The 25,218-nt window shown below is 40.4% G+C and overlaps 1 protein-coding gene across 1 annotated transcript in view; it reads right to left on the minus strand.

The window, feature by feature from the left end:
- DPP6 (dipeptidyl peptidase like 6) overlaps nucleotides 1-24,774 on the minus strand; it is a 250,407-nt gene extending 225,633 nt beyond the window's left edge. The window contains exon 1 of the mRNA XM_051812890.1: nucleotides 24,306-24,774. Coding sequence (XP_051668850.1) covers nucleotides 24,306-24,362 — 57 coding nt within the window. The 5' untranslated portion in view covers nucleotides 24,363-24,774. The remainder of the gene's footprint in view (nucleotides 1-24,305) is intronic.
- Between the last annotated feature and the right edge of the window lie 444 nt (nucleotides 24,775-25,218).

Raw genomic sequence — 25,218 nt, forward strand, 5'->3', positions numbered from 1 at the left:
TTTCAAGTAGAAAAGAAATATCCTATGAAAGCCAAGCAACTTTTTTTAATTTCAATGGAAATTGAAATAATGTCTGTATATATTCTGAAAAAAACATTTATATTTTAGTCATTCATGAACATGTATAATTATTATCTGATATGAATTATACACAACAATATGAAACTATGGTTATGGAATTCAAAAGACACTACAGAAATTACAATTCATGTAAGATCTTTAAACAGAGTATTAGCTGGAACAGTCTTTTAAGAAACTGAATGCTGCTGAACTCTTGTGGATCTGCAGGATTGCGTGGAAGGCAAATAACATCAGCTATTAGAGAGCATTGCAGGGAACCAGAAATGAAAAGTCACTAAAAAAAAAAAAAAGAATATAACCAAAAGGATAACAGGAGGATTCTGATCCCTAATCACAGATGCCACATGCTATTTTGGATGTCATGGCCTATCCTGCTTGGTTTCCCTCTGCCATTCCAGAAAGATGCAGGTCTTTAGTTCTCTGTAAATGGTAGATGTCAATGCTATGCAAGTGCCTTGGGCAACTAAGGGCATGAAAGTGGCACTAAGCGTTTGCATTCAAATAATTGAATGCCATTCTTAATGCTAGGGGAAAAAAAATACCCTCATAATCATACCTGAAGTAATTTGCAAACACAATGAATAACTGTGAGGTAATGACTGCCTATGTGTAACATCATTTTGGCCAAACTTCAAGCTTTGACTTAAGGTCAAGGTATAAACATGTCTGACACAATGGCACCATCTTTCAACGGCACCAGTTTCCAGATCTTAGAAATAAGAAAGGCTTTATACAATTAGCAATTATCACAGCAATTCAGACTTCAGTCTGGTTCCTACTAGAACAGTCTCACATAAATTTGTATTTACGTGTGCTTGCAGGTCCTATCCTATAATTTCTAGAAAAAGAATTGATGTTTTGGCAATTCAAAATATACTGTAGGTCCATTAAACAAATAATATAATTTAATAATGACTCTGATGACTAATGCTATCCCTGCTTATAAGCAGCAATAAAATTTCTCAACATTATCCTTGCCCTGAAACAGTAGAGATGCTAAGAAAAATGCAAGTTTAATGCTAGAGGATGGTTTCAGGTTCATTGGTCAAAGGGGCTTAAGTGAGTAATGATTGTTTCACAGCATTTCAAATAGAATACCTTTATCAAAAACAGAGAATTGCTTCCAACACAGCACTTCAAAGAATGTGCCCCAGTCACTGACAGAGTATTCCTAAAGGAACTTCCAACATCCTATTATTAATTCAAGCTTTGTGTAACATGCTGTGTGTAACAATGGCTTCTCCTGTGCAATAATTTTAAGCCAAAAACATCTATCAAGGTCCACGCAGTGCTGAACAGCCATTTTTCTGTTTACAGGTATCAAGTGAAATCATTAAATACCACACATTTTTCTAATATTAGTAATAAAATTGAAATAGCTCATTGAAATACAGTGAACTACTCATAACTAGTTATGTGTTTGCAACACAAAAAGTTGCAAAATGTAATTATAATAAAAGGCAGCCCCTAAGCAGAACTAGAAGTTTGAGGAGGAAACCATGTGAAGGTAATGCAGTTACTAACAGAGCAGACAGAATTAGATGCAGGAGTAGTAAATGTGCAATTTAAGACTTCTTGAATTGCCCCTGTACTTCAAGCATACTTCAAGCAAAACTGAACCCGTAAGTCTTTGCTTATAGATATTTGTAAGTAGATTGAAGACATTTCCCCACATTGATATGACAGGCATCCTCAACTCAAGGGAGGAGTAAGGAGGGACGAAGGCATGGAATAATACTGAATCAGAGCTGTACTGAGAGAAGGTTCAGAGATACTAAAATTGTCCTGATTTTGACTACCTTTGCACCCACAAATTCCAGAATCCTTCCCTTATTGCTCACAGTATTTCTCAGACATCGCATCTTCAATAATTTGGATATCAGATGGGGAAAAAAAAAATCAAGCCTGCAGCTAAATTCTGGAAAATATATGTCATCTAGAGTAAATTGCTAGGAAATAGAATTTTGCTGAGCTATCACAGATCTGCAACAGTTCATGGAAGATAAATAATATGAGCTTTTAGCAAGCATTGTAAGTTCCTGGGAAAGAAACCAACAGTCACAAAAGAAATCAATAGAACTAAAAAGACAACAGTGTTTCAAGTAGTAGGGTTTTGTGCTTCCAAATATCACTTGCCTGGTAGGTATTTTTAAAATAAGACTAACATTTCAGGAAGTCTGTTGTGCCATTCCTGGTTACACTACATTCTCTTCCTATCTACAAATAGGAATCCCAGTTCCCAGAATTACAAATTTGGTTTGGTTTTTAAGTGCTTTTTTATTTTTTTAATAGAGTTTTCTGTCATGATTTGGAGAAGTTACAGTTGGAATATTTACACTGATTGCTGTAGGTATGACAGACCATATCCTGCTCACTTTAACAAAATAATCCCAATGGTGGAGCCACTTGCAGTGGCTGATGTAGGTGAGCAGGTACTCTGCAAAGATTGGGATTGTCCCAATGGGATGGACCAACCCGAAGAACTGGAACAGCTCAAGAGTTGCAGAAACCTTCTGGCAGCTGAAAAAAGTTACTTCCTATAAACTTCTCCCAAGAATTGTTCTGCCACAGCAATGATGAATGCTGTTCCTATTCAGCTGAGGAATAGCTTCTCCATCCAGTTCTAGAAAAGCAGCTGAAGTCTCAGAGTAAACGGAATGCGAAAATACATTAGTCATTAGCTTCACCATTAAAAGAGGCTTTGTAGTGCACACCATAATTCAATTGCTGGTGAAATATCATTTTCTTATGTCTTCTTTATCTTATAGAAATTTACTGGGATCAAAGGTTTTACTCTCTCTCTTGCTAAATCAGCTAAGTTGGAACATGGGACTGATTTTTGTTTCCTTCAGAGGTACAGACAGCAATCTCAGACGCCCACCAAAACCCTGGGTGTGCACTAGCACATGGTGTTTGGTCTCAGCCTTTCAGCAATATAATCTTGCTCCTTGTAAGAATAAGTCCTGAAGTGTGGCAGATAAAGAGAGATTTCAAACTATGAAATAACAGAGACTTCCAGAAAGTTGACTCACCTCTTACAGATGAGTGTATGTGAGTGCACACCACATGAAATCCCCGTTGCTTTTGAGAACACATTTAACACATAATATTACAGACTTCATGATGCATTCCTGTTGTGCAAGAGAATGAAGCCTTGTTATTCCTAAGACTAATTTATATAATTTCTGTCTAACATTAAAAGTCCTATCATCATACCGACTGCTGCTATCTCATTAGGGTTGATAGAAATGTTTGTGGGGTTTTTTTGCAATAACAAACACAATAAGAAATGAAACAATACATAAATGTGATTTAAAATAGAGAGTACGGTACTCATAAAACAGAGAGAGATGAGACAGTAGGAGAGAGGGAATAATGACATCACTTTGTTCAAATTCCCCTCTGAATTGTGTTGCCAGAACTACTGCAGGCAAAAAGCAATGCAGAGCCTCTCTTTTGTGCCATCATCCAGTCAGGCTTGCTGAGCTGCATGTTGAACTTCTCTCCTGAATACAACAATGAGAGAAGAGAATCCACTTGCAAGTGCACTTTTCCTCCTTTTCAGAGTCCCAGTGAAGAAAACACTGATTTTCAAAAAGTCACACTCTTTTGGGATGAGCACATTATTTGTTCCCATTGATTGTTCCTGGCTATTATAATGCTTTCAGTGTATAACCCTGTACTTTAGAATCCTTATAAAGCATAGAAAGAATGTGACCTTTCTATTATCTTATTTTTTTTCTGTTTCACTGTTTTTGCTCATCATCAACATGATCTCTTAACTACTACTTCATTTCTTTGGAAACAGAGACCATTATAATGACCAGAGCTACTTGATATTATTACAATATGAAGAAATACAAGACAACCTAAGAACAGGTGTTAGATTTTGTGGCTGAGAATGGAGGGTATTGGAAAGTCAATCAGAAAACTTAATGAAAATTTAGACAATGATTTCCCAGAAAAGACAGTATCTTCATCCAGTCTAGTCACTCTAGATGTGGTCATCTCTGAAACAGAATTCAGCATGATAGACCCTGTCCAGCACAGTAAAGAAACATTCCCCTATGACGCATATCTCAGTTTGTAGCTGGGTGTATCTCTGTACTGAAAGATTATTATTGCTATTTGATATCACAGCTCCCCATGGGAGGTAGAACCCACAAAACAATGGAAAAAAGGCAGGGTGCTAGACCAGTGGCTTCCATGAGTAAGGGAGCTGACAGGTGTTTTCCAAAGCACCCTTTTAGTTTGTGAAAGTGGACAACTTCCTGGGGTTAAGACAGGTATTTCAATCCAATTGCTAGTCTCACTGTGAGGAATACTTCGATTTTCTTCTGCTACTTCTAAGGAAATAGTGTTTTCCCTGCGAGGTCCCATAAATTGCAGCAGTTAAAATAGCTCTTCTTTACTGCTAAGAAAATGTGCAGGATCAGGGAGTCTATGTCAAGGGTATAGTAGAAAATTATGCTGGTGGTGGAAGGAATGCACTGTAACATCAACTTCAGCACACTCTGATTTCCAAAGTCCTGAAGAGACATAGTAGGCGCCATGAATGCGCTATGACAAAAAAAAATATGTCTTCTGCAGAGGAAGACAATTATTTGCTAATAATGTAAGACATTGCTTATGTAAAAGGGATAGAAAAAGTCTTAAATTGGTGAAGGAAAAAAAGGTAAAATCTCAGCGTTCAAGCTGGAAGACTGTATCTGCAAAGGAGATGAGAAGTGAATTAACACTGCTAAAATTAAAGTTCTGACCCAACAGCTCAGGATTCTGCCAGTGACTGCTAAAGATTCTGTGCCTGACTTTGAGGAATTCTCTCCTCTTCAGTGAATGTAAAACAAATTCCGCTCTCTGCAGGCCAGATTCTGCCTCTGTGTGTAAAACAGGAATAAGAAAACTCCATTTGTCAATTTGTACTTCCAGATCTTCATGGCAATGACTGATAAGAACCTGACACAATGGGGGTTCGATCTCTAATGCTTTCTGTAATGCAAACAATACTAAAACTTGACTCTGGGTCATTTAAATACCACTCAGTGCACGTCAGATAAAAGCCTCTGTAGGTTACCTCAAGGTTTCTGATGTTCAGAATCGGGTCAATGGAATTCTGCATTCAAGGTTAATAAGAGAAATTGTGCATACTCATGTTATGCACTAGCAAACAGCAATAAACACTGCCAATACCTAATTTTAGCATCTCACATACAAGGTTGTTTTTAATAGAACAAGCTAACAGCCCTTAGGAATGACAAGAAGTTCACTGAGTTCAAGCATTGAGGACTGCATTTTTTCCGAGTGTATTTTTCAGACAACGTGCAACATAAATCCTGGTTTGTGACTAGAAAATACTCAACACTGGTCTAGCTCTGCTCCCACTAAAGTCATCCATAAAGTCCTGTTATCTTTACTGGCAACACAAACAGGACAGAGCCAAGTGTTTTTGAAAATCCCATCTATATTCAACAATAAGAGACAAAAATCTACCTTTAAGCTTAAGGCTCACACACAGGCAGTAAATTGGTCAATATCACATTTAAGCCTCAAGGTCCACAAGCTGTAATTCAGCCCCCTGTGCATTTGTGCTGTGCAGGAGTCTAATTATACATCCTACACTCTTTCAGCTACCTCAGACATTGCACCAAGTGGTTGGTGCTCACACGTAATGAGGTCTCTTCAATATTTCATTTGGTCCTCACCGGTCTGTGTGTGGCCGTATTTGCAGCACACAATCCCAACCTGCTTTAAAGGCAGAGTTATCAATTTTCTCATAGCAGTTTCTATGGAGCTCATCACTACCATATGTGAGTGCTTCAAATATTAATCACTTTCTTTCCACAGCACCTCTACGTGGTGAAGGGAAGGCATTATCCCATTGCACAGATGGGGAGCTGAGTCAGAGAATGATTAAGGTCAAACGTCTTGCTAATTTAGGGTGTTTAATTTCAGATGCCTGAGAACAGATTTTATTCAGAGCAATTATCATAACTTTATATAGTTAAGTATAGCTCCTATCTAGTTCAATTGTAGATAGAAATGTCTAGCACTTCTGAAAGTCAGAAAAGAAAAAAAAAGTTTAAAATCCAGAGTCTTACTAAGCAACTACATCCAGCTGAGCACTGGGAAAAAAAAAAACAAAAACGGACAAATGGGAACTGTTAAACCCGTGAAAAATTTGGCTTAGGGGATCACTCAGAATTACACAGAATTTACAGCACAAGCGTGTGTGGGGCCCCATGAGAGCGTTTAACCCCCTCAGCCATCAGACCATCTTTCTTGGTCCTTAAATGCCATCTGACACCTTCAGCAGCAGTGCCTGAAGTCCTAGATAGTAACATCAGTATTACACTTCCAGAACGACTCTTCCAGTAGTCGTCCAGACTACTCTTCTGAAAGTCCTCAGATGAGGCATTTGGGCTTCTCTCCACCTTCCTAACATTAGCTTTTTATTTTGGATAGGACAGGTTGGCTTTCGGTGGGTGGGTATGTCCACTTACGTGGGTATGTCTGCATGTATTGCTTGATAACACGTGGATGTAATGAAAATCAAAGTAATATATTGGGTAGTTTTAAATCATTAGAGGCAAAGGGCTATCTTAATTGGAAAATAATTCTTAAAACCAGCATTTATTGCATTAACCAAGTGCCAGAATCCACGTCTTTTGGAAAATGCAGGACTGTCCACCCAGCTCTATGCCACTAATACTGCCAGAGTCAAAAGGAAGGGGAAAGATACTCAGAGTATTTCAGGACAGAAACTATCTATGGTTTCAGATTCAACAGAGAGTGACGATTTTTTTCACTAGTGACTTTTCCTCTTCCCCACGCATACATTTTTAAGCAATACATTTTCAAGGAAAGGCTCCCTCTCCTCCAGACTCCACACTTTCTCTAGGTTCTTTTGCCCTCATTAGTTGTAGCTTACTGAAAATGCAGTTGCTATGCCATGCTATGAAATGAAGAAAGAGAGAAATTTCAGGGATTTTTCTGAAAACCTCATCATATTTCTTTTCTCAGGCCAGCGATCCGTGGCCACAGAACTATCTGTCTAGTAGGACAGATAAAGCAGCACTGTTCACACATCCCTCATGCCATTCCTATTTGCCCACTAAGGAATGACATATACTCTGCCCCTCAAGGGAAGCAAACACATTTGCAGGTTATAAAATACTCCTGTCTCTGCTGGTGACAGGAGACACTGAATTTGCTGAGGGAAAGGATAGTTTTGTGGAGAAAGCATTGAAGACTTGGGAGGCAAGGGTTAGGAGCCAGGTCTGAAACAGGGCTAGATCATCTCTTTATGCCTCTGTCCTCTTTCCCTGTGAAAGGAGAAGCACAAATTAAAGGTAAGTGTGCAGCCTGTGATAGTTAGGAAGACTAAGCAGGTAACCAGAACGGTCTGTTCAGGTTTCACAAGCTATGCCAGCATCCCAGCTGCTGAGGTTAAATTCATTAGCAGTTGCGAGGCACTTGCAAACAGGAGGAGGTTCTCTCAGTGCATCTGACAGCCACTTCTGGGGCTCATTTTATCCTGTCACTGCAAAGCATTCTCCCACATCACTTGGATATTTTTTTGACGCAAACCAGCAGATATCATAAAATTCTCCTTCCTTCAGGAAGAAATAACAAACCACTTCAAATTCAAAACCATCTGCAGAGGAAGATGGTAAGCTGCAGAGAAAGGCAACTATTCCTTACTCTAGAGAGGAGACATTTTTTGAGAGAGATGCACCAGTCTGCTTTTTATTTCCCAGGTTAGTTATTATTTAGGCCAGTACAAACCTAGTGGAAGTGAGAAAATGCTGCTTCTCCAAGGGGAGAAATAGTGCCCAACACCTTTCTGGAAGCATTTTGGCCTTACGACAGTGATTTCTTGCTCTCAGGTTCAGAATTTGATGGATGCTGCCAGGCACAAGGATTCATTTGATTATTTTTGTGGTGGGATGTATGCCTGTATATCTGTATGTGTGTACAGGGGCATATATAATTAAAGTGTGCACATGTTCTCCTGATGGATTATTAATATCCACGGTTACTTGCTAGAGCCTGGTTTAGGAGGAGATTCTTTAAATGGCTGTCAAATCTCTAGAAGTGCCATAAAGATCCAAAGACCCAAGTGTGTCTGATCTTATTTAAAAGAACTAAAAACTCAGTAATCAAATGAATAGATTAATAAATCATTAAAATTTTAATGCTTAAGCAATGTAGGACATATCTACAAACTGCCTGAAGCCAGTGCTGACCCAAACTGTTCATTCCCACAGCACTGAACATCATTGCAATACATGGGCTTGGAGCCTGAAACACAGGAGCAAAATAGCCCTGGGCAAATCACTTTACTCTTGTATTAAGCTTCCCTTCCTGCCAAGTGTGGGTAATACAGTTTACCTACATCACTGAGATGTCAGAAAGAATATTTTTAAAAGCAATTCAAAGACAGAAAGCATGCAGAATGTGTTAGGCAACATTATTATATGTGGAAAGAGCCATTTTAGCAACACACACCTTTCTGTAAAGAGGCTATATTTAAATAACGTAACCCTATAATATAAATAGCTATTTTAGAGCATCTCCTGTCCTAAAGTCTTTCAGAGTCTGTTACATTTCAATTAAAAAAAGAAAACAAACTATATTCTATAACTAAAATGGCACTTCAGCTCCATTATCATCTTTTGGATGCAAAGGAAAAGGCAAAACTCAACAGGAGTATCTAATGCTCTAAAATCTGTGAAACTGCTGCTTTTTCCTTCTTAATACTGACCAAAAAAACACGCTCATTTTTCCCAAATGAAATGCATCATTTGACTACACAGCAGTTCAAATGTATTTGTTTCAATTGTGCTACCTTTTTAGATGTTTTCAAAAGAAAACAGAGGGAAAAATAAATGACCAGTAATGACAGAAAGCTTTTAGAAAACCATCCTTTTTAATAAGCAAGAAAAGTGAGCCTTCAAAGCCCATGCATAAGCACCTACATAATTGGCTGGGTTTTCAAGAGCACTGAGTTTTCAGTGGTCCCCAGTGAGACCAACAATAGCTTTTAGATGCTCAACAATTTATCACAATTCAACAATTTCCCTCCTGGGCATTATTTACCAACTATGTGGTATACAGAAAGCAAAGATATTTGAGACTGTCATTTTTGGTTGGACTTGGACAACTAACTCTATTAGGCTCCCCTAAAACACCCTCAAGTATTTCCACTTGTTTTATTCCTGGATCTTACAACAATAAAGAAACCACCAGACTTAATTTAAATGAACACTGCACACTAGGGCTCAAATGCAAATACTGTATCATGCTAGTAAAGGTTACATAAAGTAATGATTAATTAGGCTTTTTCCCTGTTCAGGTTTTACTAGTCTGTCAACAAAAGACAGTAGATGATTGCCTGCCTAAAATATGCATTATTTCCAGCTCTGTAATATCATTGAAAAGCAAGCAGTAGTTCAATTTACCAGCAATAATTTATTGTGTAGCACTAAAACTCTGCAAGCAATCTCTTCTCATCTGTTACTTTCAACATCTCCCACAACTATTTGATTTTCTTCTTGGGTTTTCATGTTAACTGGTCATCTCCTGCCAAATCCCAGAGACCTAAATAAGCCTCTGTAGCTTGTTGAGTAGTTTTAGCTGTGTTTTACACATGCAGAGTGCATTCCACAATGTAATGATCGCATCATTCAGCGGCTTTATCAAGACAAAACTCAGGAGGATATATGTCCCAAATGCTCTAAAAAAACCCAAAGGACCTATCCCAGCTTTTTAAAAGCTGACTATGAGGCCAAAGTTTGAAGCACTGCCCAACTGACAAAAAGTGTAAGTGTCTAGCAGGCACTGAAACCTGCTTCTAAAAATGGACGGTAGCCCTCTGTGCCACCCTCAGCCATCTGCCTCTGCTGCAGTGTCAGAGCAGGACAAATCCTGCAGCCAGGCAGCAAGAAGCAACAGCCCCCTGTCCTCCAACCCCTTTGCAAACCACCTCCCTGCAGGGAGGAGGGAATCTGAGAGACTAGCAACAGCAGCAGCTAATTCTGCAAAAATCTTTCTTCCCTTAAATCCATAACTCCTGCAGGCAAGAGTCACGGGTGGATTTATTTAGTTAGTTATTTGTTTTTAAAGAAAACTCCTAGTCTTCTCTTGTTCACTGGAATTTCACAAATTGGGCATCAATGATTTTATTGGTCTGTTTGCTTAAGCTAGTAGTCTGTCTTAATACATAGTATTTTTTTTGTGTATCCTCTCCTCCCTCACAAGATATGACAGCAAAAGGATAATGTAACGATAGTCCACATTTGCAAAAACAATCAGCACAAATGAACAAGTGAATGCCACACCTTTTTTCAGACAGACGTAGATCCTCACTTTTGCATACTGACAACACAACCAGTCTTGAAGAATCCCTTAACTCAAGTTGATCTGCTCTTGAGTTAGTTGTATTATCCATATTGATGAATAATATAAAAAATACTGTTCAATAGTTTTTTTTGGCATAGGGCCATGGACTAATCTTCTTTGTAATTGAAGGCTTATATGATGGAAAGAAACCCTATGGAAACTGCCAAGACAAGGAAAAGTAATGAAGTATAAACACCTGAGTGTCACCTAAATTCAGTCTCCTTAGACCAACTGTCATCTCTTGTTTTATCAGCAGTTTCAGCAATACAAATAAAGTTATGCATTACACCTGACAAGTAGCCAACCACACATAAAAGCACAAACAGTATTTGGTGAATAGTTTGCAACAAGTGCATTCCTTTTTTTCCTCACTAAAACAGTTTCTCCTTGAGTGACACAAACTCAAGAAATGGACCAAGAAAAGACAAAACATGGGCTCAGTGGATATTGGAGGCTGTGTTTCTTGCAGCCCATAGGCATTTGTGACCAAAAATATATGAGCCTGGATAGAACAGAATGAAACATAATCTGGAAGATGGTTTGAAAAATGTATATCACTGTCTCCCTACACAACTGAAAGAGCACACTTGTGTAGATTTATTATAATCTTTCATTAACTTCTTCCCCAAACTTCTGCTACATCTATTCTACTCCCCAGGATTACACACAACTCGTGTATTACAGCAGACCCTGCTGTAGCAACTTATATGAAGAAAGAATTGATTCTTACTCCAACTTTTTCACAGAGGTCAAAGAAAAATGACAAAAAAGCTATTTGGGAAACAAAAGCAAAGAGAAATAAGCTCTAGTTGCAGTGAGAGGACTAGAAGTAGCATGAGCACAGACCATCCCAAAAGGATTCATTTAGGATTATATTTTTAGCCTCAAGTACATACTTTATTTCTCATGTGTATTTTACATGGCCTATTGAGCTCAATTACTTCATATTTTTGCGTACATAAAACAATATTTCCAGAATGCTTTATTACAGAAGTAGCAACCAGCCAAGCCCTCTTTTCTCTCCTAGAGCAAGATAGGGAAGAGACTTATTATATTAATTGGGTGGTGTAATTAACTCCAGTTGTATCAAAGTGGGACAAAGAGTTTCAGTTTTCAGGTATTTTAAAACTTCAAGAATAAAACCAGAAGTTTATCATGTATTTGGGCAGCAGAAACAATTTTTAGAAAAAGGAGAGTTTTTTTGGTTTGGCAATTCCCCAACCCATCGAATCTTGATTTCAGTCTTTTTTTGGTTTTACATTTTAATGCAGACACATGCAAACTCTTAGGTAAAATAGGTTTATGGTTGAAACATGTTCAACACGGAACCACAGAATCATAGAACGGTTTGGGTTGGAGGGGACCTTAATGATCATCCAGTTCCAACCTCCCTGGCATGGGCAGGGACACCTTCCACTAGAACAGGTTGCTCAAAGCCCCATCCAGCCTGGCCTTGAACACTTGGCCTTGAACATCACTGGTCTTGAACATCCAGAGATGGGGCATCTACAACTTCTCTGGGCAATCTGTTTCCGTGTCTCACCACCCACACAGTAAAGATTTATTCCTTATATCTAATCAAACCCAATTCTCTTTCAGTTAAAAGCCATTTCCCCTTGTCCTGTCACTACATGCTCTTGTAAAAAGTCTCTCTCCAGCTCTTTTGTAGCCCCCCTTAAAGGTACTATAAAGTCTCTCCAGAGCCTTTTCTTCAGGGTGAACAATCCCAAACCTCTCAGCCTGTCTCCATAGGAGAGGTGCTCCAGCCCTCCAACCATGTCCATGGTCTCCTCTGCCCTTATGCTGGGTTCTCCAGAGCTGGACACAGCACTCCAGGTGGACCCTCACGAGAGCAGAGTAAAGGGGAAGAATCAGCTCCCTTGACCTGCTGGCCATGTTTCTTTTGATGCAGCCCAAGGACACATTTGGCTTTCTGGGCAGCCAGTGCACATTGCTGGGTCATGTTGAGCTTCTTGTCAATCAACACGCCCAAGTTATTCTTCTCAGGGCTGCTCTCAATCCCTTCTTCACCAAGCCTGTATTTGTACTTGGGATTGCCCCAATCCATGTGCAGAACCTTGTACCTGGCCTTGATGAACTTCACCAGGTTTGCACAGGCCAACCTCTCGAGCCTGTCATGCCTGTCTTTGTTGGGATGCATCACTCCTGAGCTTGGAGGAGGTGATCCTTGAATATTAGTGATCTTTCTTGGGCCCCTCTTTCCTCCAAGACTTTATCCCCTGGGACTCTACCAAGTAGACTTCTGAAGAGGCCAAGTCCAGCTCTCCTGAAGTCCAGGGCAGTGAGCTTGCTGTGTGCCCTCCTCGCTACCCTAAAGACCCTGAACTCCACCATTTCATGGTCACTGCAGCCTGGGCTGCCACTGAGCTTTACATTCCCCACCAGCCCTCCTTGTTGGTGAGAACAAGGTCCACTACAGCATCCTTCCTCACTGGCTTCCCTATCATTTGGAGAAGCATGCTGTCATCAACACATTCCAGATCCTCCTGGATTGCTTTTGCCTTGCTGTGTTGTCTCTCCAACAGATACTGGGGTGGTTGAAGCACCCCATGAGGACCAGGGCTTGTGACTGTGAGGCTGCTTCTATCTGTCTATACAGTGCCTCATCTCCTCAGTCTTCCTGGTCAGGTCGATGGCAGCAGGCCCCCACTATAAAGCCACCTGGCCCTTCCCTTCTTTTAATCCTTATCCATCCACAGGCAGAGCTCCATGGAGATTTGAAAGGTCTCCCCAAAATATTTTGAGTTAGATGATATAGTGGAAACATCCCTGCATGAATGAACTGCATTTACAGAACAACAACTATGAGTCATAGTTTCAAACAGGTGGAATTTACAGCAGGAAGATCCCTGAAGATTTAAAACTTGGGCTTAGCCTGTGACAGCAGCCGTGTGCTATTGTCTTTATGGAATTCACCTTCATCTTTATGGAATTCACACCAGGATGCAAAAGAGCAAAAAAACCCACACTTTTGGCATGAGAGACAGGGTGACAATTTATTTATTGTAAATACTGATTTACTATCCAGATGCTAGGAGGATTATAACTGATTGGAGAAGTTCTAAAACTTATAGAAACCTACAGGAATTTATAGGAAGTACACTACCTAGCGTGGAGGTTTGGCAGGGGACTTACTTGGTGCATTCTTGTCACCTCCCACCTCAAGGTCAGAAGACCGCCACTATGGACAGTATTTCCTCAAAAGCAAGAGGTTGAGAGCCAATGGTTGGTAAAATAAACCTTCTGAAACAAAGGATGACAAAACCAGGCCTGCAAACTTATTCCAGCATGTATACACAGCCTAATTTATATTGTGGTCCTAATCCTGAAGTCCATTCTCAGACAGAGTTCCATCAAGCTCCGTCAGAGTTCACACCTTTGAGGACCTAAAAGAAATCTGATTTCTGAAAGAAGCATTTCTCCCCACTGGGACAGAACAGTACAGAGAAGAACTGCTTATAATATCAGCTTTGTCTATTATAAAAGCCACTTGAAAACAGTATGGACCAGCTGAAATAAACCTGTTACTTATAGGTTTGATGTTCTTGTTGATTTAAAGCCTCAATTTTCTACTTAAGGGTTTTCAGAATGGTGAAAGGTAGTATAGGGGCCAGCTCAAGGCTTGATGAAGCCAATAGATATATTCTTAATTTAGCCACTCATGCCAAACATCTCTTCATCTTATTTCAGATTTCACACTTCCCAGAATTCCTTAAAATTCTCTGTTTTACACAGGAATACTCTGTGATCGTACAGCCCAGTATCAATGCTGAATTCCTTCACAAATTTGAGCACAAGAGGCCTAACTGAAAACAACACAGTATCCCAATCTCCCAGAAGGGAATTGGAAAGTCCAGTTTGGAAACAAGGCACTAAACTAAAAGAAGACATCATCTATTTACTTTCTATTTGAACAAGCGAGCACTGAACAGTCTTCAGCAAGTCAAAACACCTCCTAATGCATATACATTTTACTAATGGACAAACCTTATGTGCTCAGTACTTTCATGAGCTATTTCAATCAATTCCTTCTTGGATTTTACTATCCCATCCATTCACAACTGCTCTTTGTTTTGTCTGGCTTGTTTAGCCTGGACTGTTGGAATAAAATGTCTTAATTATAGCATGACTTGCAATGGTCAAGTCAAGCATCAGTATAATACATGTGAAACCATGTGTTGTACCTCATAAGGAAAACATCATGGAAAATAAATCAATTTAATGCAACTGAAACCTTCAGTGATTAGGATCACAAAGATTAATCTCAATTACTTGTTAGATTCAATGTATCAGCGTTCTTGGCAACGTTTGTAAATTAACTTTTAAATCACAGATATTGGGACATGAAAATCAGAAAAAAGAAGGCTGTTAGTACTTTTAGATTCAACTAAACTGTGAAGTGTCAGGGATTCTTAAGGAGAAGAAGCAAAGTTCACATTGCTAAGTTGCAACATGTTTTCCCCATCCAACTTTGAGCTTCTCTCTATCAGTAGGCACAAAATGCTGCACGTGCATTTGAAAATGCACTGTTTGCTCCTGGCCATGAAAACAAAAAGATAAAATTGTAAGTCTGTCAGCACGCTTAAGGACAGTTACAACTTAATGTACCATTTCTTAATTCCTACAATCACATTAAGATTAAGTATCAGACCCCTTTAACACGACACAAAAAGAGTTGAGAGGTCGGTCACAGTGTGTGATTAAGCTAAATTAATGACCCAAAATGCATTCCACATAATATGCTACTATATATATTCACCCCCAGTCAATTATATGTTTATTACAGTATCTCTGACAAGCTAAATTAACAATAAATTAATGTCTAAGTTGTGATTTCACTTTTGACAATATCATACTACAACTAAGCCTTAAATATCTGCATGTAACTATTCAGCTACAGACATAAGGAAGGTAATGGAGTCAAAAACTGCGGACTAATTGCTTCAGATGAAGGCTTATTATCTCTCCAATTTCAGGCTCAGCAGCAGTTAAGTAGTAACAGAAACTACTTTAGACAAAGTGTTGTGAATGTTTATGTAAAATTTACTTTTATTTTACCCCTCTTACATTTTTATAAACAATAAAAGCAACAGCCCTTTTTTTTCAGACCAACAAAGGATATAACCTGAAGGCTTAAAAAAAACCCAAAACAAAACAAAAAAACAACAGTTCAGCCTTCAGATTTGCTTGGTTTTACTATTTTGCTCAAACTCATCCTCTTCCCCTTTCTAAAGGGTTTTTGCATAACCTTATCATGTCTAAACTCAGCTTAAGTCTTCATAAGTATTTGCTTCAGTCTGTCTCATCCTCCTTCACTATGAGGACACACTCAGAGCTTGGTTCTCCACTCAGCTTACACTTGATATTCACATCTGTAAAAGTGATTGCAATGAGGGCACAAGGCTCATCCTACCACCACAGGGATGGTGGTAGTGTGTTTGACCACCAAAGAGCTGGGAGGGACACACCAACTTTGAGGGAGCAGCAGAGAGATGCTCCTGCTCCCTTGGCGACTCCCTGGGATCCCATCACTAACTCTCTCCGTCCCAGCAATGCCAATTCTAACAAAACTAGCCTGTTCTCTTCCCACGATCATCTGCATTTCAGCTTTTTAAGGTGGTTGTTGGAGACAGGGAAATGCCCTCCAACAGCACCCCTCACTTACCAGGGAAGCAGGGAGAGTAACCCATCATTTCACCAGCCTCTCCTGCCAAGGCCACCGAGCGCAGAGGCACAGCCACAGGGCTGGCACTGCAGGGCTATTTGACAAGACAAGATCCCAAAGCGCAGTCCCTGTTATGCCTCTGTGACCAGATGTTGTTCAGCAGAGTAGGACAAATCCCACTCTGAGAAATTATGGTCTATCTGCACTTTCCACCCGCAGTTTCTATCACAAAACACTGTCTGATAAGAGTGATAGCCACACATTGCTTGCCAGTGACCACACATCATATGGACAGCCCACAGGTTGTCTCTCAAAACAAAGCTTTATTCCAGCAGCAGGAAGGGCACAGGCAATCGAGGCACCATCAATTTCCTTGATCTGTGGAGGATTTTCCCCAATGGTCATGGGAAGCAGCTATGCCTCTCCACTTCCATCACACTTAAGAGCTCTTTTCACAACTTCCACAACTTTTTTCAAGGCTTTCTCTTACAGGTACCAGACTCTGGGCTTCAGCCTTGGCTTATCACCTAATCCTGACTTTCAGGAAAATGATCTCCATCAAACTACCCAGCACAAAACTTCAGCTTCTGGCTTCCATTTCTGAAAGGTTTTGGTTTAACCCTTTACCATGCATATCCTTGGTTCATCATCCCCCCCCATTTACTTTTCCATTTCACCTCTACAGCTCCTAATTACACTGCAGTATTTCTACCAAAAAAAATAAATTAATTACTCCTTCTTGGAAAAGGTCCCTCCATTATGCAACAGAGAGTTGAAAGATGCATCTCTATCTTACCTTCAAGTATAAAATTACTTCAAGTTCTCAAAATCTTAGAATCAGACACAATCCCAAAATTCCATGCATTATCTCTCTCATTTGCAAGTTTGCTTATAGCTGTCTCAAGTCCTGACAGGATTTACATTTATCTTGATATTTTTCTGCTGAAATTCTTATTCCTATCTAAACCTTCAGAATGAGTTCTAACTTTCAGGTTTTTTTCCTGTGACCCTTTCCCTACACTCTCTAAACCTCAAGGAGAGCATCTCTCTGATATCTAAGGTACTTGTGCAGCCTGAGTTACTACAGTATTTCAGAACTCCCTATTTCATGTACTTATCCTCAGAAGACTCCTGGATATTTGGTTTTTTCCCAACTTAAGACAACAATGGACCATCTCAGCAGAAGAGAAGTTGCTGACTGCCACTGAGAACCAAACCCTCTTGCTCACGGCTATGGTGGAAGTCTGCACACAAGAAGCACTAAGTTCCATGCTCCACTCACTGAACTGTCATGCAAAGCCACCAAATAATCCCACTTAAACTTTCTTATTAAATCAGAAATTAATATTAATTTGCCTTTCCATTCTGGATCACTTTCACTGATTTCCAATATAGGTCTCTCTTCAAATTTATATTACACAAATGTTTCAACCTTGCTGAATGCACTTCTCTCACTTCTGCAGTTAGTCCTCACATCTGCAGCAGCCTTTTGGAGGACTGCACACAGCTTTCCCATTCCATTGCTGCTGGCACCTTCCTTTCTCTGAATCTATTTCACTTACTTAAATCCGACTTAAGAATCACAGAAGGCAGGACAGAGGAATGGGAGGAAAAAAAAAAAAAGGACAAAAGATGTGAATGCAAAACACAGAGAATAAACTACATAAAAACCAGATATTATTGCACTCTACATCATTTTAAAAGTGCTGCCTTTTCTCACATCACCCAAAGTGACCATGATTCACCACAACTTGATGCATGATAAAGATCACAAAGAAGCAGCATTAAAGGCATAAGAACTGAAAGCAGGTAAAACCATTGTTCACTAAATGCCTGTAGCAATGAATAACACTGCTAATGGAGCACAACTGGAATGAAACACTGAATTCTCTAAGAGTTTAAAAAAAAAATTAAAAATCTAAGATTTTTTTCTTGCGCTGTTCAAACTTTCATGACCCCTAGATAACTGGTGAACTTCAGAGACAAATTATTCTGTCTTTATGCAGCAGCAAAAGAAAGCTTTAGTGAGAAAGACTGCAACACAAGGTACCTCTGCCAGAAATGGAGGAAGCAGCAACCACCAACACTGTACCAAGGACAAGTGGCAGACCACATCCCACTTGGTCAAGGCAGAGACAGCGAGTAAAATTCACACAATCTCAAGCAGCATCCTATGGAAGTATATGAATCTTTAAAAGCTTCCAGAAGCACTTCCATTTCAGCACTGAATACCAAAAGGGATTTTCTACAGTCTCCTCTTTTTGACACTCCAGCTTTATGCCAAACATGCTCCTTTCCACCTCTGTCTCCCCTTCCCTCCCCATTCCTGCCTGCATTCCTCACATCAAATTAACAGCTTGAAAAGACTGCCAGTTTGATGCAATTTCATGTTCTTGAATACAGTGTTCTCAGGAGCGCTATTACGGAAATTTAATCTCCTGAGAAATAGATCAGATACCATTAACAGAATGAAACATAAATGTTCTCTATGAGTTCCTGGAGAAAGCCTGTGTTGGGTCTACAATAAAATATGTAATTTGAAGAGTTGTTATCAAGAAAAAAAAAAAGGTTTCATATGAAGAATTTTATTTTATTTTAAAAAAATTATGCACTTTAACAATGAATTCTAAATGGCTCCATTAAAACTAAAGAAACCCATTGTTTTCTATGCAAGTCAGAGTCATGTTTCTCCTTTTACCCTTCTCTTTGCCAGACACCTTCCAAAAGTGGACACTTTCCCTGGTTTCTGCACAGCTGTGATAATCTGAGCCAGAATACTGCAGCGAGAATGAGGGATTCTCACAAGCAGAGACTCACCTTTGGGATATGACAGTTTTCAACTCCAGCCAAGAACGTAGGAGCTCTGTCACAAGCCACTGAGATAACATGCTAAATTAGCTCATCTCCTGGGAGACTCACTCCCACCTGTTCAGCAGCTCCAGGCCAAGCTCCTTTCAGCCCAGTGTTAGATCTGGGTACAGCAGAGGTGTGTCATGGTGCTCTTCAACTCCTCTGCGTGGATTTTATGCCACTGGGGTGCTGCAGTGGGGAGTCTGACTGTGCCAGCTAATGGCACTGTGAATCAGGGCTGTCTTGTAAAAATTCACAGCTCAATCTGCTTACAAACATTAAGTTACAATGGTAACCTCAAACCTTGCTAAAAAAGACAGAGGATTCAGCAGTGGTTCTTTGTGATCTAGCATACAGGAGGGATAGTATTGACAAATAAAAGGGCAAAGTCCCTTCCTTATTTCAAGAGATAAAATTCGTAACTTATAAGTGCCTGAACCTGCTGTACACTACTGCCTGTTTAGAATCTGATCCTACACTCTTTGGACAAAATTTGTGTTGCTCGTGTGCTATAAAGAGGCTTAGGTGTCACAGAGAATCAGGATTGTTGCATTGTTTCAGGCAAAGCATGTTGAGCCAACCAAGACACCCAGGGACAATGACTTTCTGGACAGCAACCGGGTGAGCAGAGCAGGTCTGGAATGATTTTAAGTCATTCCTCCCAGGAAAAAAAAAGAAAAAAAACCAAAAAACAAAAAACAAACAACAAAACAACAAAACAACTATATATCTTCAAATACAGGAACATAGATCACATGAAGTTACATTTATTTGGCTGCATCCCCTCATCCCTACTAAAGACATATGGTTCACATCTAGTACTTCTGTTCAGTTCAGAACTGCACTACTGACCGAATCTCTCAGTCTGACCCATCTACCATGCTCTAACTCACATTTTATAGTACCCTCAGAGTGCACAGATTGGCTTCATTTTGCATGAAGCTAAGTCAGAAGATACTGAACAACTACAGCACATTCACACCAGTCTGGAACTAGTCTGGAGTATATGTGTTTGGGACCTCAACATCATCTCTCTGACTCTCATAGGGTGGCTCCACACTACTTCCAAATGTAAGCACACCCATATTCTTTAGTTTAATCTACTCTGGGAATAAAGTAATAGCACAGGTCTCAACTCACAATGGCTGAGAATATTTACGACCTTGAAAGAAGACAGCAGGTACACAGGGATTGACACCCTCTAAAACAGGAATCCCAGAATTACCTGAATTATAACACCATAGAGGAAAAGCCCGCAAAATGCAGCTAAAGTGCACACTGATTTTCTTGTTTGGGTAAATTTACACAAATAGAGGCACTTTTCAGCATAGTATATTAGATTCTCCAACAGTACTCATGCTTCAAGATACTACAGGCTATTTCTGTGAAGTACAGAGTGGCAGGGGAACATTAGGAGCATGAAATATTAATCTTTCCATCATTTTATTCCTGAGTCTGGCCAAGGTTTTCCAAGTGAAACGTGTTGTCTCTCCACTTGAAGACACCATCCCTATTATTTGAAATTCCATCTGTTCTGTAAAATTCAGAATTGATTACCTTAATGACAGCTAATAGGCAGAACTGTTCTATTGATCTGATTCCACTCCTCCACGGAGCCCACTTCAGTAAGGCAGCCCTCAAGCTGTTTTGCCTCGTCACTTAATTTTTGGTCTTTTACATGGAGCTCCAGGCAAACAGTCATTAACAACCTTGTCTAGGACATGAGCACATTTCGAGAAGCATCTTGCTCCCTGTAAGCCCATGACAGCTCTTCTCTATACAGTAAAAGAAATGAGAACAATCCTTTATTCCGAATGTTCAAATACTCAATTAACCAATCAACCCTTTAAATATGTTTTATAAAAGGTGTTCTTTGAGAATCTGTGATCCCTGTTATCCTTGATATGCTGACTCACTTTTTAAAATACTTAAAAGTCTCATTTTAGCATTATGGCTGTTATCACATTTTCACTAAAAAATCAGCCTCTTTATCTTTATATATGACTGCAGAGCTATTTGCATTCCCAGAGGCCATTAAAAGTAACAAGAACTGGGTTAAATTAAGATAACAAATTTACAGGCTTATGTTAAAACACATAGATCTTCAGCCTGTGTAAATAGCTAAAGCACATTGTCACAGTACTTGACATGTTGTTGCTATTTTGTTTTCCTTTTTTCACAGAAAAGTGGTTTTAATGGTGTATCCACACATGCAGCTAACAAACCCCAAGACAGAGAACAAGATTCTCTAGTCTGTTTGAGCTGGATCCCAAGTCTATTAGTGTCTACAGGCTTTGCTACGGACTGCTGAGCACTGGGTCTAGCAGAAAGCCAGCTGTAATCATTGTACACTGCATGGTATCCAGCTCCAACCATTGAACAAGAAACCACAGCTGTGTCAGAAGCACCCCAGTGTACAGAGTCAACCACATCCAACTTACAGTTTGATCAAGCAATCACAACTTGACAGCACAAGACAGTATTACTTATCACTTACAGAATGTCTTCTGTACATGATGCCCAAAAGACTTAAAGTTCAGACCCATGAACAGATAAGCAAGGCGATAAATGATTGGAATTCTAAATAGTTTAGCTGGCAGGGAGGTGAGCAGCGTTGCTTATCAGAAATAAATTGTATGGAAGCATTTTTAATTACCTAAGGAAGAAAGGGATTGTCTGGCTTCAGCAGCTAAGGCAGTTGCTTATCTCCACATCACAATCATTTTTTAATTATTATCATTTTTGTAAATCTCAAGACAGAACATGACTTCATTTGCATATAGACACAAGTCTAAAGTAGATTTTTAAATTCAAGCCTGCAAAGCTTCTGCAGATTTCTCCAAACTTTTCCCACCCTGCTCCTGCAGTGTCGTTTCATGCCCAGCTTCTCTTTGGGTTAGCATGGTAGGACACAGCAAAGACTTAAGCCAACTGTGTCACTTGCTCGCCTCTGGATTCCGGGAATGTCACAGCAAAGAACACAGGAAAGGGATGGTCACAATCTCCTAAGACAGCAGCAGCTGCTTCTGAAAAAGACTCAGTCCTCTTCAGCCAGACCAGCACTTTGTCTTCAATTTTTCTCCTAGCTACAATTTTCAGTTTCTTGATCAGTTTTAAGCAAGAAAAAAATCTCAGTAATTTTTGATATGCATAAGCCTGGAAATAGAATTTTGGCTAGAAATAGAATTTGGATAGAGCCTTTTTTCAGATATGAACTGTTTTAGATAAAATAAGGGTTTAGATCTGCTTTTGGTATTGGAAGATAAAAGTGCAGTCAAATCAATGGACAGAGATTGGATTTGACCCCCAGCTGTGAAGCCATTTTACTAATAATGCATTGTGAAAACAAAAAAAGAAATTATGGGAGTGAGCAAAGTTGTTCACAGACTCAAACATTAATATTCATCAATATCATTGATATTTATATATGCTTGATATTTCTATTTCATGCTCACACTAGGGCAGAGCTGAGAGAGGATGTACTTTCAGAATATTTAAGCATGCCATATGGGTATAATTGCAATTCAATCAGTTATAGAATATACTCAATTAAGATTCTGCATAACACTAAAGACTTATTCTGGGCATTTTATACTTCATGTGAGAAGAGCGAAGTAGCAAAGACATGGCATGCCAACAGCAAAGTGGTACTGGGCAGATAACACCACCTGGAACAAAACCACCGCTCCTTTATAAAAGGCAACACACACTTCTTGGCTTACAAAACCCGACACTTTTACACAGCTTTAAGAAGGAGGAGGGGACAGCCCCACAGCTCTTTGTTCAGAAAAGGCACTTATACACCCCTGCCTGCCAGAAAACACAGCTAGACTCATTTTAATCTGTTGCAAACAGTGACAAAAATACCTACTCCAAAAGCATTGGACAGAGAAGTAAAGAAGCCCAACAGATGCAGGGTTAGATGAAGTTTCTTTACCCTGAGTATCAAAGTTGCTTCCTTCTTGTTTTCACTGAACCATTGAGCCTGTTTTGGCCATTAGTAAAATGTCACCCTGAAAATGCAGATTATATGATGCTATTTCTGGTGCCTAGTGTCTTCCCATGCTTTCCCCTTCCTCAATTCCCTAAACCAAAGTACAAACGAAAAAAAAAGGAAAAAAAAAAGAAAAAAAGAAAAACAACGTGTGAGGCTCTCAGCCTATCAAGCCAGGAAGAACTATTTTAAGAATTAATTTGTGCCCTGAGAGAGATCTGTTTAAATTATCCTCCTGTGCTGTCCTAACCAAAGATTAAAGTGGTGAACTTCCAATGTCTTAAGGAGATGAGGAAAACTGAAGAACTGGAGCGTCTGGGCTCCCCCAGGCACGGGCCCGAGCACAGGGAGGAGAAGCTGGTGCTGAGGAGAATGGAGATGCTGATCTGCCAGTGTGCCCAGAGCCCAGGAACCTTCATCAGCCTCAGCTGGAGCTCAGAGATCGCAACCAGGCTTTCCCTCATGCCACCACTTTCTAGCTATGCCTATCCTTTATGGCTGAGAATACATCCCTTTTTTTCCTGCCACCCGCTGTTTTTTTTGACAGGGAAAGTTTTGACTTCATTCTGTCCTGGTAAGTGCAGGCAGGCAGGAATATCCTCTATATAACACAGGTTTGACAGAGAAAATGAAGTCTTTAACTTTCTACCTGTACAGAAACACATAAACCAACTACCATGAGAAATAAATTAATAGAGTTTAGATATGGTGTAAGCACGGCAATTTTCTCCAAAGCCAATGGGAGTTAAACCTACTCACAGCTGCTTTTTGCCCCCCCCTCGCCATCCCTGCTTGTTCATGCACAGCCTGAGCACACGCTGCACCCTGAAGTGTCCCTCCGAGGCAATGTCAGACAAAAAAATTCCCTTAAAGTGCATGACAAAGTCAGAAGCTGAACCCCAGTTTTACAATTTTATATCCATCTGCAGAGGGGGGTTTAAATACTCTCGCCCCTTTTTCCAGCAAGAAGGGGCCTCCATCCCAACATCCTTCCCCCCCCCCTCAGCACACATGTAAGGAACAAGTTACAGAACAAACCTCTATAGTCTTCAGTGAGAGGTACAGGTTGTTAAAAATAGCACAATTTCAGCTTACACACACACCGAGAAAGCAGACCTTGAACACAGCTACACAGCACTTTCCTCCTGCCACTGACTGGTGACTCAGTTCACAATTTTAGGAATGCACACCAAAAAGACTAAAAAAAAAATAAATCATAATAATCATAAAAGAAACACAGAGCTATATAAAGCAAATCTGTATTTGTTCGAAATTGAGGAAAAAAAGCATTACCTGGTCTTGTTGTTGGGCTTGTTTCCCTGATGCATTTTGCTCCTTGGCTGTAGTCATGCTCACCTATTTGTGCCCACTGCAGTGGCAAACAGGATTTTACTCTGTGTGTGTGTGTGTGTGTGTAAGCTTGTCTGTGTGTTCAGACATACACGCACACACACACACACACAAAGACTAAAGGGATATGGATGAGTAACTAGTCCATCACTTAATCACCAGCTGAGAAATTTCCCACCCCCACAAAAAGAAATAAATAAAAATGTAATGCAAAAAATCACTAGTCTAGCTGTCTTCCCCCTTGAGCCTCTAAAATAAAAGCAGAAGCAGGAGCAGAGAGAGAGAAGGATGCTGTGGGGGCTTCTTCAATTAGCAACAGCCTCTGCAATCGTCACAGAAACAATGATAACTGCTTGGCAACCAGCAACTGGCAGCTCGGAGCCGGAGGCAGCGATGTGGTCCTCGCTCCCCACCTCCACGGCGGCCGCCCGCGCCTTGCGCATGCACCGGCTGCCTCGGCACACACTGTGCAGCTCGCTGGGGATGTGCACAGCTCGGCACTCATCTCCCCTCCCGCACCCGGGCAAAGGGGCCGCAGCCGCCCGCCGCTCAGGAGCTGAATCCCGCATTCCCCGGGATGCCGGTGACGGGAGCCGCGCGGATGCGGGAGCTTCTGCCAGACGCGCTCTCGCCTTCTCCCCAACTTGCGGAGGTTTCAGTGCCCTGGCAGTCCCCGGCTGCGAAGCAGAGCTGTGTCAAGGGCAGCCTTTGCCCCGCTGCAAGCACGGATTTGGAGGATGCAGCGTGCGCTCCCAGGGAAGCTGGTTCCCACCGGTGGGATGCGGAGATCACCAACGCTCCCCGGGGAGCCGCTCGTCTCACTGCCAAAGGGTGGCACGTTCACGTGCCCTCAGAC

Source organism: Manacus candei, unplaced genomic scaffold, assembly GCF_025592945.1.
Source record: "Manacus candei isolate 608988 ecotype Guabito, Panama unplaced genomic scaffold, ASM2559294v1 h1tg000089l, whole genome shotgun sequence".
Classification (NCBI taxonomy): Eukaryota; Metazoa; Chordata; class Aves; order Passeriformes; family Pipridae; genus Manacus; species Manacus candei.